The sequence below is a fragment of the Myotis davidii genome, unplaced genomic scaffold, assembly GCF_000327345.1.
Source record: "Myotis davidii unplaced genomic scaffold, ASM32734v1 scaffold1167, whole genome shotgun sequence".
NCBI classification, from domain to species: domain Eukaryota; kingdom Metazoa; phylum Chordata; class Mammalia; order Chiroptera; family Vespertilionidae; genus Myotis; species Myotis davidii.
Window position 1 is genome coordinate 94803 of NW_006297659.1, and position 16968 is coordinate 111770.

The 16968-nt window shown below is 43.0% G+C and overlaps 1 protein-coding gene across 1 annotated transcript in view; it reads right to left on the minus strand.

Annotated features, from left to right (window-relative positions):
• Positions 1-1400: 1400 nt before the first annotated feature.
• The window catches only part of LOC102761721 (ribose-5-phosphate isomerase-like), a 33971-nt gene continuing 18403 nt past the window's right edge, over positions 1401-16968 (minus strand). The window contains 5 exon segments of the mRNA XM_015570199.1: positions 1401-2283; positions 9038-9137; positions 11610-11751; positions 12452-12520; positions 13746-13810. Of these exon segments, the coding sequence (XP_015425685.1) occupies positions 2186-2283; positions 9038-9137; positions 11610-11751; positions 12452-12520; positions 13746-13810 (474 nt within the window). The 3' untranslated portion in view covers positions 1401-2185.

A 16968-nucleotide genomic window follows, 5' to 3' on the forward strand; every position in this document is an offset into this window, starting at 1 on the left:
GAATCAGGAGGTCACGGTTAGATTCTCGGTCACAGCACATGCCCGGTTTCGGGCTCAATCCCTAGTGTGGGGTGTGCAGGAGGTAGCCGATCAAGGATTCTCTCATCATTGATGTTTCTCTCTCTCCCTCTCCTTTCGTCTCTGAAATCAATAAATGCATTTTTTAAATTTACCTCATGAACAAACTGCTGTGTATGTGTCTAAAGCCTACCAAGTGATTTGTTTTCTTCAGAAGAAACACCTCAGATTAACACTTAATGGAGCTGCAGTGTGGTCACAGGTGCAAGTGTCTAGCTAGACACCAGCTAAGAATGTGCATGTGATGAGCGCATGCAGGTGTTTTTAGAAATCCAGTGCAGCTTTGTTGTTTGTCTTTATTCCTGAATTTAATCCATGTCATAAGAGCTTTAAGGGATCTTTTCAAACATCAATTCTAAGTTTTCTCAGGTAAGATCTAGTGCCCATTCATTCAGACTGAAGTAGTCTTGAAGGAAAATAAAGTATTCCTAACAACAGGTTTCCCAGCAATGAGTGAGGCAACTATTTTTTTTTTTTAATCCTCACTCAAGGATATTTTTCCATTGATTTTTAGAGAGTGGAAGAGAGGGAGGAAGGGGAGAAAAACACCAACGTAAGAGACTCAATTGGTTGTCTGCAACCGACGTACATACTCTTGACCAGGAATCGAACCCGTGACCTTTCGGTCCATGGGTCAACTCTAACCACTAAGCAAAACCTGCCAGGGCATGGGGCAACTATTTTTAAAGAGCACCTTGAGTGTGAAGAAAAAGAGAAGGAATTCAGCAAAGAAAAGAATGCCTCTTCAACACTCAGTCCTGATTAACTTTTATTCCGCAATTTAATTTAGCAGAAATTTAGATGTCAACCAGTTTGTAGCTATAATCCAATCTTCAAAACAGAGGACAAGCTAACTGTCCCAAGTATTGTGCAAAGTCACCATGGGCAGATCAGGGTTCTCAGATGGGTCTCCCCATCGCATGAGACTTACCACTGAGTGCTCACAGCCTCTCCTGTCTATGAGGCTGTCTGAACAAGTCACTGCTCATTGGGCACACAATGAAGACTACAGTGGAGGGAATAAAGGTGAATTCAGGTCACCCATGTCACTGCTTGTCAGCTGCCATGACTAAAGGTTTCACTAATATAAAACTTGGGAATAATTTGATTTGTTTAGCTGTGTTACACTCAACTAACAAAGAAAATAAAATTGATACCAAGCTCTCTCAGAAATAAAGGAAATATTTACCTACGCTTTGGCTCAAGATTTCTTGAGTAAATTCCACCCCTTATCAGAGAGCCAATGTAAACTGGGTGAGCAAAATAGATTTCTACTTTACCACAAAACTGCTGCAAATTCTATAGTAAAGACAAAGGCTAAGAATGGCACCATATTTTTTATTCCAACCCTCAAACAATATAAAGAGGTAAGAACTTCTGATGCTGAGCCATGCAAGTAATAATAAAGAAACAGGTAAAATACTAACAACAAAAGACAAGCATTTAAGTGTCTCATTTCAAGGGCTTCTGGCCACCTGCTTCCAACAGCAGGGTTCCGAGTGAACCCCTGGCCTTCACAGAACCACCAGTTTCTCCCTGGGAGTGTACAATCATTGCACATCACACCCTACACGCACCAGACTTCTGTAAACCACGTCTTGAAAAGTGCAACAAAGAACTGTGCGTGATCACAACAAAACTGAAACCCAGGAAGGAGCGAGGAAGAACAGCGAGCTCCCGTGCTTTCGGTAAGGTGTCAGGGAAGCACCGCTGCTGGGCCCTTCCTTTTTCAGTTTAAAGAAAAAGTCTGATTTACATAATTCACCAAACTCAATATTCAGAAGCTTAACCAGCAGGCTCACGTTAAAAATTTAAAAGACAGTCCCCCCTCGTTTTATTTTGGTAAATGCTTTACATAAAACATGAAATCAAGTTGTACTTTATTTTAAAAACACAGAATTTTTAATAGTAAAAATATATGTTTATACTTCTCTTTTTAAAAAAAGACATTTAATAACAATACAAGAAGGCTGGATTTCACTCCCCACCCCACCCCACCCTGCCAGCAGGACCCTGGCACAGATACATTAAGGCAAAGGCTCCAGGAGAGGCGTGTCCACCTGCTGTGGGCGGGGATTCCAGGTGAGCACACTGCACACCTGCAGCATCAGCAGAAAGGCTTCTCCCGCATGTTCACTGAGCCGTCCTGCATCCCGAAGTAGACCCTCTCAGCCATGTTGATGAACAGGCCAGTGTCCACCACACCTGCAGGACAAAGGACAGAAGGAAATATTAAGTTCCAGCTTCCCAAGGCAAGAAAAGAATCAAGGATCTCAGGTTCAGTAGGAGCAGCGACCATTAACAACAATGGACAAATGAAAAGAGATTCTGATTCTCATTATTTCCTCTTACAATTCCTTTCTCCCCTGCTTTCTTGGCTCCCTTTCTACGCCCATATATAGCAAGCTCTCTCCTGCTCAGAGCCTTTGGTCATGCTGCTCCCTTTGTCTGCACTAGTCATCTTTGAGAGCTTCAAAGCTGCCTCTTTTATGTTCTCCAGATGCCATATGACAAGTCATTTCTCGATTGAAAGGTCTCCCATGACTACTCTACATAACCATTCCCAAGTACTCTAAATCATACTGTCAGCCTTACAGGTTTCCCCAGAGCCCAAGAGGATATTTGCAGTGTGTATACCCAACCAAAGACCCCCATCAAAATCTATAAGCAACTCTCCAAATCAGTCAGAAGACAGACAACCCAGCAGAAAAATGGGCAAAAGACTCAGAGGTTCTCCACCAAAGAGGTTATCCAAAATGGCAAATAAACATGAAAAATGGGGTCAAACAAGACAAAAAGGAATGCAAATTATAACTATGAGACACCACCAATTGTTCCCCAGAAGGAGTAGGATGAAATTTGATGAGGATGAAAAGACATTTCTACCCATGGACAGAGGGAGTAACTGGCAAACCACTTTGGAAAATGTTTGTTGATATATTCTCTAAAGCAGAACATATTCATACCTAATGATCCAGCAATTCTACTGTAGTTATATAAGCAACTGTTAGGCATACATATGGTCATCAAGAAAGATGCTCAAGAACGTTCACAGCAGTACTTTCCCTAGTAGCTAAAAACTGGAAACACCCAAATCCTCTGTTCATCAAGAGCAGACTGAATATGCAAACTTTCTTTCACACATATAAATATGATGGAATATTATTCAGCAATAAGAACTACAAGTGTGAGCAACCTTTATTGAAAATATTTACATCATCCAGTTAACCCTAAACAACTGGGCACCAACTTCCCTTGCAGCAGAAAACTTAAGTATAACTACAGTTGGCCCTCCGCATAGGCTAGACCAGGGGTGGGCAAACTTTTTGACTCAAGGGCTACAATGGGTTCTTAAACTGGACCGGAGGGCCGGAACAAAAGCATGGATGGAGTGTTTGTGTGAACTAATATAAATTCAAAGTAAACATCATTACATAAAAGGGTATGGTCTTTTTTTTTTTTTTTAGTTTTATTCATTTCAAGTGGGCCGGGCAGCATGGATTTCAACCACAATTGTTAACTGAAAAATCTGCATATAAGTGGACTCACGCAGTTCGAATCCTGTGTTGTTCAAGAGTCAACTGTATGCACATATGCTACAATGAAATATCAGTGTTCAAGTATCAGAAAAAAGTTTAATGGGGAAAGTGGCCTGCATAAGTTGCTGTTAGGTAAAATTGGTACAATCCATGCAGAGCAATTCAACACCATCTAGAACACAAGATACACTTATCCTTTGATCTAGTGACTCCCTTCTAGCAAAGGACTGGAAACAAATATCCCCTAAAGGAGAGCTGAGTAAATAAAATATGCAGTAGCTATAAAATGAAATGTTATGCATTATTTTATAACACTGGTTTAGTGATAAACTCCTTTAGCTTTTTCTTGTCTGAGAAGCTCTTACTTTCTCCTTTGATTTTTAGATGACAGCCTTGCTGGGTAGACTGGTCTTGGCTGAAGGTCCTTGCTTTTCATCACTTTGAATATTTCTTGCTAACCCCTTCTGGCCTGAGATGTTTCTGTTGAGAAATCAACTGACAGTTTTATGGGAGCTCCCTTGAAGGTAACTGCTTTTCTTTTGCTGCTTTCCAGATTTTCTCTGTCTTTAACCTTTACATCATTGGGGTCATCTTGTTTGGGACTCTTTGTGCTTCTTGGACTTGTGCATCTATATCCTGCACAAAGTTAGAGTAGTTTTCAGTCATTATTTCTTCAAATAGATACTCAATTCCTTACTCTTTTCTTCTAGTACCCCTATGATACGGATGTTGTTATGCTTCATGTTGTCCCTGTGGTCCCTTAAATTATCCTCTAATTTATTTTTTGTTTCTGATTGGATGTTTTCTGCTTCCTTGTCTTCCAAATCACTGATTTAATCCTCTGCTTCATCTAATCTGCTGCTAATTCCTTCTAGTGTATTCATTTGTTATTGTATTCTTCATTTCAGACTGACTCTTTGTGATTTCCATGTCATTTTTTATGCTTACTATCTCTTTAAGTTCTCACTGAGTTCATCCATTCTTCCCCTAAGTTCCTTGACCATCCTTTAACCACTGTTTTGAACTGTCTATCTGGTAGATTGCTTGCCTCCATTTCATTTAGTTCTTTTTCTGAATATTTCTCCTGTTCTTTCATTTGGGACATGTTTCTTTGTCTCCACATTTTGGCTGCCTCGCTGTATTTGTTTCTGTGTATTAGGTTGAACTGCTGTCTCCCAGTCTTGGTAAGATGGCCTTATGTAGTAGGTGTCCTGTGGGGCTCAATAGTGCTGCAGTCTCCTTGATCACCTGAGTTAGGTGCTCTAGGAATGTCCCTTGTGTGGGTTATATGAACCCTCCTGTTGTAGTTGAGTCTTGACTGCTGTTGGCCCATCCGTGTATGGGGATGACCCTTGGGCTGGCTAACTGTGAGGGTTGAACACCTAATAGTGTATGAGGTACTGTGTGGGGGCTAACCCACAAAGCAGAATTTGCCTTAGCAGGGGCTGGTATCTGCAGAGATCGCCCTTTGGGTGTGCCACTTGTGGAGCTAATTTCTTGTGCTCAGATGTGGTCTGAAGCCTGCCACTGGATGTACTAATTCTGGGGCCTTTCAGGAGAAACGCTAGTGCAGGTCAATGTCAGGTACTACCTATGACTGCCTGTTTAGAGCTCCAAAGCAATCCATAGTTAGTGGCTGCCTCTGCTGGGCCTCACTGCATGTGGGAAGAACCAAGCTGGGCCTGAGGCAGAATACCACCAGTACTGAGTCAGAGGTAGGTCAGCAAAAGACACAGCACCCAAGACCCAGCTCCCCATGCTGGCTGCCTCTTAAACTCAGCCACTAAAAGAGCCTGCGCTGCATGAGTTATATGAGGCAGGTTCTCAGTTGTGCTGGGCTGCATATCTGGCGCTTCGGCCAGACAGGGCGCTCTGTGCTTTCTGTTCCTAAAACACATAGATAGGAATGTACTGACATTAGGCCAGGCCTTGAGATATGGTATCATGGCCCCTTCCCAGCATGCTGTACTCTCTGTTCCTAGAACACATAGATAGGAAGGTAGTCACTATAACTGTGTCAGGAACTAACTTTGTGGTTTTTGCAAATAAAAACGCTGGAACTCCTGTAGTTGGCGCTACAGTTCAGCCTCTGCTTCGGCAGGGTGCTGTAACTGTAGTCGCTGGCCAGCTTAATATAGGCTCCTAAATTTTGATCTGAGTCCCTGGTGGTCGTCTCTACAGGTCACCCCATTACACAGTGCGTCACCAGGTAGGAACAATAGGTATTCTCCAGATCTATACAGGTTTCAGTATCAGTGCCAGTGCTGAAGTTGAGGCAACTCAGCAAAAGTGTCAGGGTATCCAAGTCCAGCTGCCTCCCTGTTGGGTGCCCACAAACCTTTGTAGTAGGGTGGGGTCTCGAGGAGTCATCAGGGTGAGGCCAGCAGAGTTCATCAGGCTAAAACAGAGTAAGATTTGTTCATGCAGAGGGAGGGCTCTGCACAGGAACAGTGACCAGTGGGTGTGTGCAGGGAATAATGGTCTTCACCTGAAAGCCACACAACTCAGTCTCTCCCTATGTGTCCCCAACACCCCCTTAGTCTTCCTGGACATCCTTGAGAGTCCCTCAAGAAAGACTGCAGCAGAAACCTAGGCTGGCTGCAGCAAGCAAGGTGTAAGCTTGGCGGGTGGGGCCACAGAGTCAGGAGGGTGAAGCTAGTCATGCAGTTATTTTAAAAAGAAGAATAAGGAAGCTCTATTGACTATTCTGTATTAATCTCTAAGACAGGAAAAACTAGGAAGCAAAACCTGTATCTAGTGTGCTTCCCACTTGTGTAAAAGGGCTGAACCTGGGGAGGGTTGATTTGTTTACCGAAGGATAACTCAAGGACACAGTTTTGGTAACACTGGCTGCCTACAGACAAGAAAAATTGGAGGGGTAGAAGGAAGAGATTCTTCACTGTTCACTCTTGTAATATTAAACTATGTAAATTCAAAAGAATAAATAATATTAAACTTCTAGTCCAGGGTCAGGTCCCTGTTCAGGTGCCAAAATAAAAAAAATAAAAAAATATTAAACTTCTAAAGACACCCTCAAGCCTTAGCTTGTTTGGCTCAGTGGAGAGAGCTCAACCTGAGGAATGAAGGGTCCTGGGTTCAATTCCAGGGCACATACCTCGGTTGCAGGCTCAATCCCAGGCCCTGTTTAGAGTGCTCGTGGGAGGCAACCAATCAATGTATTAACATCAATGTTTCTCTCTCTCTCTTTCTCTCTCCATCTCTCCCCCTCCCTTCCACTCTCTCTAAAAATCAATGGAAAAATATCCTCAGATGAGGATTAACCAAAAAATATTTTAAAAAATAAAGACACGCCCAATAAAATCAGTTATTTTCAATGAAAAGCCACCAGGTAGAGAATAAATCTGCTGAAACACAAAGGTTCCTGGTACTGAACTATGCCAACATAACTGGAGCCTCACAAAGATAAGCCAAGTGGGCCACTCAAGACCCATCCTTTTCAAATTTCTGTAATACAAGGTGACCCAAGATAAAGTCAAACCAGGTTCAGAAAATGTTTCAAAATAAGAGCAGAGATGAATGGCAACAGTCTAAGGTCTCATCTGAGAGCAACCTCTCCTCAGGTATGAAGGTAGAGGTGGCTCAGGATGGACATGGGGAAAGAACCCCAGTAGCTCTGACCCTTCTATAGAGCCTGTCTTCTCTGAGTATAACACAATAGAACATCCAAGGGGATGCATGGTTCAGCTATCCTCTAAATGACCTAATGAAATCACATGGGACAAGGTAGGCGACAGGAACAGAAAGGGAAACTTGCCCTGCTTCTCCTACCTTGATCTTGGTCCAGCAGCAAGTATTACAATGGGCCAAATTGGGAAGAGGAAAAAAAAAACAAATCACACAGATGATCCTGGTCGCACTCTACTAAATAATTACCTATCTAGCCTCTTTTTTCGTTTTCTTCACTTTAAGTTCTTAAAATTTTAACCATCTCTAGGCTGTGACTTATATTTGAGGTGAAGAGCAAAGTTTGGAAGAAATTGTCTCACAAAGGATATCTCAATGCCTCAATAAGCCAACAAAGGTCTGAGCAGGAGCAGCAGAGCTACACAGTTGGACTGGGAGACTTTCCTGCAGAGGAGCAGTGCTGACAGTGGCGACCTGTTTCCTACTTGCCCCCTGGGTTGCCTGTACTATCATTAAGGCAAACTCTCTTATTGTACTAACAATGACCTCTATATCTTAGCTTCCTCCTGCTTCTTGGCTCTTTAGTGCTTCCATTAAAAACATAACACTGACAGAATAAGCCTAATTCAACTCATTTTTTTTTTATTTAAAAAAATCTGGTAAAAAATACTCAATGGAAGCCTAAAATAGTGAATTAAAGGGTGGAAGAATTAGCTCTTTATTACATGGCATATACTCACACCACTTTCAATCCCAAATACCATGGATAACTTACAATTTAGCATTAATTAATGGTAGTATCATTTCTTTCATTCATTAAACACCGCCTTGTGTTTTAACTCAGTCCTCCCAACAATCCTGTGAGGTAGGTATTAGAACAAGCCTTTTACAGAGGAAGGGATGGTAACTAACCACACCTGGGCCATGCTGACAGAGCAGGGCTGGGTCAAGGCCTATGCTCTGGTAGTCTGTTCCAAGATCTACTTAGCCTCTATCACCTGCTAAATTGACCTTCTCTGCCATATTAGCCAGATCTGGGCCTAGAATATTCCATGTCATGGAGTATTGGCAGCTAGAATCTTAGTCTCTCAATATGCAAAACTAATACTTTTCAGCTCTCCCTCCTCCTTTTAATCCCCTTCTATGAGCCCTTAATAGCTCCTCCAATACACACTCATAACTCACCTCTACACTGCCCACCCAGCCTTACCCAGTGCCCCAGACCCATGGTTCTTCACTGCTCCAAATGATCATGTCACACAGCCCCTCTGTGACCTGGCTCTCAAAGAAATAAGGACTAAAAGTTCAGGCCTAGAGGCCACCTGGGACTCCCATTTTGGTGCCGTGGCCTTTGGGCACATCATTTAACCTTCTCCAATCTGTGTCCACTCTATAACTATGCAATCAAAGTGGGAGTCAGAGGAGACACCTGTAAACAGTTCAGGGTCCAGATTACACTATGCTGAAGCATAGCTCAAAAACTACCTCTATTCATGAACTTCCCCACACTCCCCAAAAGACACAGCCTTGTACACTCTAGACTCTTGGTATTCCTCTAGCAGAATTTAGCACATGCCATCTTATTTGCAGGTATGACTCTATACAACCACAAAGTTTTCCTCTGGTTTATTCCATATTCTGTAGATGGGAGTATTCCTGTAACACGTGGCACAATATCTTGCTTGTGGTCTGTATTAATGAATGTGGGTGAATGGAGTCCTTTTCCCCTACTGCTTAAGCAAAGGTCTTGGGAGGGTGACCACCACCCATATTACCTGGGGTCATTTTGATAGCTGTGTTCACTTCACTCCATTTGTGCACCCGGTCAAACTTCCAGTCCAAGATAAAATTTCCATTATCCGTCACCACGGGACCCTAGGAAATAATTTTCCACATTTTCCAAGGATGAAGATAAAGGTAGGTAGAGAGGGGCAGGAAAGTGGAAGCAATAACCAAAAACACTTATCCTAACTAACCCACTCCAAGCAGTACTCCCACCTCATGCTTTCCAGAAGGAAGTGCTGTGAAGCAGTACCGAGCAAAAGCTCTGAGGTCAGAACTTGAGTATAGAGCTCAGAGGAGCCACTGACTCCTATGAACCTCAGATTCCTCAACTGCAGAAAAGGAGCATTTCATACTTCATAAGGCTGCTTAGGTATAAACCACATGAGTAAGCATTTACCACAGTGAATGCTCAGAGAGAGTTCAATACTTCTTAGCTACCAACGTGGCTAATGATATTCTCAGAGCTTCCCATTAAGTGCCAGCAATAATGTAAAAGGAGACAATGTTATTTCACAATTCAATTAGGCAGCTCCATCAAAAAGAAGCAGAGATGGGTTCTGAGGTCAAATAGACAGGGGTAGTTTCAGTTAATCCAGAATTCCTCAACAGGTTTGGGCACAAGAAAATGTTTAGTGCCACAAATGCTGACAGAGCACTACAAAGACAAAGAAACTAGGACTCTCCTGCAGACTGGAGGAGAAGGGGTGGGTGCTCAGTTAAGAGGTCCATAAAGGCAAGATGCTGAAGTTCTTGTCTGGAATAACCCCAACTATGAAGGAGAACCTCCAACAATCTCTTCCTGGCCTTTCACCTAGAAAGGGAGTCAGAGTCAGAGCTCTATGCAACCAGTATGATTAGGACAATGATTTTTAAAAGTCACAAAAACACCAGGAAGAAAACACATCAAAATAAATTATTTATGGCCCAGCCAGGATGGCTCAGTGGTTGAGCGTCAACCTATGAACTTGGAGCTCATGGTTCGATTTCGGTCAGGGAACATGCCCAGGTTGCAGGCTCGATCCCCAGTGGGGAGCATGCAGGAGGCAGCCCATCATTGATGTTTCTATCTCTCCTTTTCTCTCTCTCTCCCCCTCTCCTTTCCTCTCTGAAATCAATAAAAATAGATTTAAAAAAATAAAAATGTACCAAGGAAGATTTACAAATAATCTTTCTTTTCTATATCTTACAAGCTTTTTATATACAGTGGAGCATCAGTTCTCAAACTTCATTCATTCCAGAAGGCTGTTGGAGAAGTGATTTGTTCAAAAACAATCATTTTTTCCCATTAGAAATAATGTAAATTGCATTAATTCATTCCAGACCCCTAAATTATTCCGTTTTAACCTTTCTTTTACAGAGTACATGTACTATTTAATCTGATATAATGTACTACTTAATCTATAAACAAACACTTGTTTTCTTAAATTTACTGAACTACCCTACTAACCTTAAATGAATCACTTTCAGCACTGGTTCTACGGGTATCTTTCAGGAGGTATGTGGCATCTTCACTTTTTCACATTTTTGCCTCCAAAATGCTGTCACTGATGCTTTCCTTTATCCAAATCAACAATTTTTCTACCTCTTCAATTGCTTGTGATCATTGTTTTGTGAGCACTTTCACAGCCTTAGCAACAAGAGCACTGTTGATGGCCTCTTTACCATACGTTTTAAAATTGTGCTAATTGTCCATTTTGTCAGTAACAAAAGCAAAAAAATACACAAAAAATATTCACAGGAATTTCCTGAGATGTTAACAAGGTGAGCTTTATTGTGAAAATGATCCACACTAGCACATTCTCTCCTCTGTTTGTGGCCTGAGAGACACTTTTTTCATGCTGATATAGCAGCATAAAAGGGTTGTCAGGTTGAAAACTGAAGTTTTGTTACAACTTGGTCAAGTGCTGAATTGTTTGAGATGGGAGCCATTTGAGAACAGAGGTTTGACTGTATGTTTTTAAGTATAATTAGTTTTTAGGCTATTACTTTTGCTTTTTTCTTTATTTTTGGGTAAGAAAAACAAGTTCAGTGTAACCAACCTTAAAAGCTGAAGGATTAAGTATCTAGAATCTATTCCTAAGGAGGGGTCCACATCCCCTAAGAAATTCTATTTCTTGTCAAATTTTGTCACAGAATGAGAAAAGAGGAAAAAAGAAAATTATACCACGAGCCCTGAAAAACTTTATGCCCCAGGGGCTTCCCCAAAGCCCAGTTTAGCCGATGTTAATCAGGGTGGTGCAGGGTTCAGGTACAAATGTCAGATCACCTGAGGAGCATCAGCCCTAACACAAGATAGAATCGTTTCCCCACTTGCACAGAAGATACACACTGCATTAAGACTTATCCACAAGAGTCTGAATGTAGGAATTAATAAAGAAGCACTTTACAAATAAAGAAAGCAATTTAAAGTAAATAAAGGCTTGCACCCCAGACAGGCCCAGAGGACCTAATGAAACAGAAAGAGTACACTGAGAACCTGGGGACACAAGGACTTTCCCATCACTGATGCAGACACAATACTGAGGCCCTGGATTGTTATCAAGAAACCTCACCACCACTTACTGCCTTGTTGACGGCCATTCGAAGCTCAACCACACCCCCGAACTTCTGAGTAACAGCTCGGCTCACTGGGACATAAGCCATAGGGATGACCTCGATGGGGATTCCCTTGTGCCACTGATCCCCAAGGTTCTTTGAATCTTTCCTGGAAATAGAGTCAAAAACTACAATAAATATAAATAAGCTGAATGGTACAGATAACACCAAATTCAGGAATGGTGTTAATTTATAAGGTGAAATGGCACAGGAGACAAACAGGAATAATACACAGAGGTTTTAAATGCATCTGAAGTAATGATAACAAAAATGTTGAATTTCATTATGACTAGCTTTGTGTGGTATACAGGTGTTTATTATTTATGTTCTTCCCACAACTATACTTCACAAGTATATACTTAATAAAAATAAATAACAGCCTTAGCACAAGTCCTCTCCCAGACTCCTTGAAGGAGAACCTGAGAAGAAGGGTCAGACTGTCCACAACAGGAGTCACACGTGACCCTGGAGGAAACAGGGTGTGCTGAGTCACTGCCCGTGGGCAGTGCTTGCCCAGCTTCCTCTGAGGCTCCCTGGGAGGATCAAATGAGTGACATATGAGGACATGCTCTGTTGACATGTGAGGCAAGCTGCTCCTCCTTCCAAAGGACACTTAAAGAGCAATGTCTCCCTTCAGCATGAAAGCAGATCGTAACACTCCTCGACACTGCCTAAGTCCCAAGCACGAGTCTCAAAGGCAGACAGTGCCTCCAGGTCTCTAGTTCCTCAGTTCCTCCTCTGTAAAATACAGATGAGGCCCAAGTTGGACTACCTCCTTGGTGGACAATTCAGAACAATAAACACTATACCTGAAGTCAGCAATCACAATGAAGTGACTGGCATAGCCCGCCACAATCTTCTCCTGGGTCAGGCAGCCTCTGGGAATGGGAAGAAGAAAGTAAACACAGGGCTAAGACAAAAACTTGATTTGAGAACTAGTTAGATACAGAAAATCCAAATTCACTCAATTCTGGTACTTAAAGAGAGCCTCATTTTTTAATTCTTAAAGGACATGACCCATCCTGCTATGCAATGAATTGATTTGTGTTCTATCCAAATTCTAAAGTTGAAGCTGTAATTGGCAGTGTGACTGTATTTGGAGATGGGGCCTCTAAGGAAGTAATTATGATTAAATGAGATCATATGGGTGCGGCCCTGGTTCGGTAAGATGAAAGTCTTAATGACCAGAGAGTTTACTTACTCTCTCCCCTCACCATGTGAAGACACAGTGAAAGGCAGCCAACTTCAATTAAAGAGCCTTCAGAACTAAGAAATTTCTGTTGTTGCAGCCACCCAGATTATGGTGTTTTGTTACGGCAGCCAAAGCTAAGACATACTCTTTCCACCACATGGACTATGGGAAACCTTAGCCTGTGTCTGGGAGAAACCCAGAAATGGGACAACGGTTCCCAGTTAGACCAGGCCAAATGCCATCTAAGATGCATATGTGAGGAAGTCCCAAGCTTAGGGAAATGTCATCTGAGCATGGGTAGGGGTCTATTGCTTGAGGAGTAAGGTAAGCTTGGAACAATCTGACTTATAGGCTATTTGACAGTCAGGGTGATGAAGCAGAGAGAGCACAATGAGCTTTTAAACAAACTTTGTGTCATTTCAAGAGTCTACTTGATTATAAGAACCAGCAGAACAGGAAATTCTGCAACTCACCCTTCCCTAACCCCCAAAGCACCACTTAAACACCTGATGTTTTCTAAATGAATGAATACATACATCACTAAGTACTCAGAGGTAAGAGCAGCTTTAAAGCAACGATCACACACTGGTGCTCACAGACCTAGTAATCTAGCCCCAGTAACATGCTTGTTTAGCTCGCATAATTTTAAAGCTTGAAATCACAGAAGAACATGGACACAGAGAACCTATTAGGATGAATAATCTCACTGAATAGGCCCAGGTTCCTAGTCACCAAATTCTGCAACTAATAACCAGAAATGCCAATTCGGCTCTCCAGCCATAGCTCTTGGCATCCTAGTAGAAAGACAAACTCAGGTACATCACAGTGGCAATTTGCTTCTTCTGAAATCCATTTTGCTTTGCTAAGAACTGGCAGACACTCCTTAGCAAGAAAGTCGCCACAATACTCACCCACCACCCTTGATGAGATTGAGATCAGCATCTACTTCATCAGCACCATCAATGGCGAGGTCAATCTGTGTTGGGAGAAGGAAAGATAGAAAAGCCACTATGCCTTTGAAGGGAAGGCTCTGTACCAAGCTTGAACATGCAATACCTTCAATACAATCAGACCCTCAGCAGCCCATCCGACTAGCAAGGCACAGTTACCTGCTTTTAACCAATCAAGACCCTAAGGCTCTGAGAGGTTAAACTGTTCTAGAGCAGCGGTTCTCAAGCTATGGGTCGCAACTCCTTTGGCAGTCGAATGACCCTTGCACAGGGGTCGCCTAAGACCATCCTGCATATCAGATATTTACATTACGATTCATAACAGTAGCAACATTACAGTTATGAAGTAGCAACAAAAATAATTTTATGGTTGGGTCACATGAGGAACTGTATTTAAAGGGCCAGAAGGTTGAGAACCACTGTCCTAGAGTCACCAAGAAACAAGCATGGGGCCTGGGGACCCCTCAGTCCAGCTCTTACATTCTCTTTTCTCACTGAAGGGCTTCTCTGTGGACAAGCTGGAATTATGGGGATCATGCAACCTCAATATGGGTGACATCACCCCCAAGTATAGAAACATATATACATGTATCTGTGGTATTGAAATGTCATGGAGGAAGGGAGGAGATCAGAAAAAAGAGGCTGAGAAATACTGACACAGAAGTCTCTATACTAGTGTGGCAAACACAGGCCATTTCGAGTGGACTAAGAACACCCATAAAGAGTTATAAAGCTGACACACAGTTGCTGTGATCCAGAATTGGAAATTATGTGAGGTGCCCCATGGTCCTGCCAAACTGCCCATCTGGACTTGCCCACTCTTTCATTAGAAAGCTCCACTACTAGCCCCAAATGCGGTAAAAGGGCAAATTAATTCATTCACCTTTCAAAACTTGGAATCAAGGAAGCTATTTATTTATATTTCCCATCACTCCTGGTACTCTGCATGGACAATGTGAGAGTTTCGAGTATGGTTTTTTGAAATAGCAATAGAAAACCTCAGGGTGCAGATTCAGTTCAAGCTGCAGTTGGAAGATGCTTGGTGTAGCTGCTGGGGCACAGGAGTAAGGCCCACAAAGCTTCAGGCATGCACCCTTGCTGCTGTCTCTTACTGATGTGCCCTTTATCCTAAGTCATAGCCTGCGTTGCTCCTCCCTGACCCTGCATAGCCCCTGGGCTGGACTTTGCCTGGACAACTGACTCTCCAGGGCCTGGAAGGTGGCAACCTTTCTGTTGGGATGGCAGGCCCATATTCAGGCTAAACTACTCTCCTAACAATACTCAACAGCTGATTCCACCTGTGCAAGCTCTGCCCACAGATTTCTCCCAATGAGCCCTTCCATGGTTCTTGCTAAGCCCTCTGAAGCTGGTGTGCACCATGAGAACTAGATTACTAGACCACCACCAAGTGACAACCATCAGCCTGGTTTTGGACTGTTATAACCCTGCCTGACTCCTCTAATACAGCCTTATCCTCTTTCACCTCTAATACAGCCTTATCCTCTTCCCCTTCCCCCACTATATCAGTGCATTCCACCTCTCGGTCCTAATCACCCCAGCCAGCCAGGGCACTGTCCACATACACCCATGTGCCTGCCCAGAATTGCTCCTGTAGTGCCCATCTATCCCTCTCCAGAATGTTCTGTCCAGCTCGTCACCTAGCCTTCACAGCTCCACTCATCTTTACGTCTTCTCAAAAAGCCCTTCTAAGTAGCATAACTCTAGAGGAGCGGTTCTCAACCTGTGGGTCGTGACCCCTTTGGCGGTCGAACAACCCTTTCATAGGGGTCACCAAAGACCATCCTGCATATCAGATATTTACATTATGAGAGAAACCAAGATGGCGGCATAGGTAAACACCTGAAATTGCTGCCTCACACAACCACTTCAAAAATACAACTAAAAGACAAAACGGACATCATCCAGAACCACAGGAAGGCTGGCTGAGTGGAAATTCTACAACTAGAAGGAAAGAGAAAAGCGCACTGAGACTCAGAGGAGGTGCAGAAGTAACGTGCAGATGTACGGAAGTGCATGTGGAAAGGGCTGGCAACTGAGGACACGGTTGTCTTTTCCAATCAAGAGGGAGACACAAGCTCCCAAAGCCCCTGACTCCAGTTCCGGGCGAGTCTCTGGGGCCTCAGACTCATATGGGGAGAAATTGGATTGGTCAACCTTCGAGCGGAACTTGAGGGCGGCTTTCTCTCAGAGGTGCTTGCAGCGATTACCACAGGACACTGAGACCCGGGGCCTCTTAGGGCAGGACTGAGGGTCAGCCATAGCAGTTTGCTCCACCCTGTTGATTCCCTGAGACCATGTCCCACCCAAGCTGTGCACCAAGTCTTTTGCATATGAATGACCTGGCCCTTTGCAATCTACAATTACCTAACAAACTGCAGCTTGGTCAGAGAGACCCAGAACATCCAAAAGAAGGCCCAAGGCCCCACAGCAGCTTGCACTGCTTCTCAGCTGGGCCTCATCTGGGCACCTCCAAATCCCAAAGAGGACTCTGCAGATCTCTCAGTAGCTCCTGCTGGGTAGCCTCAGGCAGAGGCTAAATTAGCACCTCCTTAGAGATTGTGCACACAGCCCACGAAGGGGTCCACCAAGAGTGTCCACCTCAGGTAATTGGGGAGGCTGAGCCACTGGGCCCTATAGGACACCTAGCACAGAAGGCCACTCTATCAACACAGGGAAGCAGCCAAAATGTGGAGACAAAGAAACAGGTCACAAATGACAGAAATGGAGGAAAGCAAATTACTGGATATAGAGTTCAAAGCCACAACTATAAGGTTTTTCAAGAATTTTCTAGAAACTGACAATAAATTTAGTAAGACCCTCAAGAAATCTAGTGAGACCCTCAAAGATATGAAAAAGGACCAACTGGAAATTAAGCATACACTGACTGAAATAAATAATACTATATAGCAATCCAACAGCAGACTAGAGGATTCCAAGAATCAAGTCAAAGATTTGACGTATGAAGAAGTAAAATACACCCAACCGGAAAAACAAAAAGAAAAAAGAATCCAAAAATATGAAGATAGTGTAAGGAGCCTCTGGGACAACTTCAAGCATACCAACATCAGAATTATAGGGGTACCAGAAGAAGAGAGAGGGCAAGATATTGAAAACCTATTTGAAGAATGACAGAAAACTTCCCCTACTTGGTGAAAGAAATAGA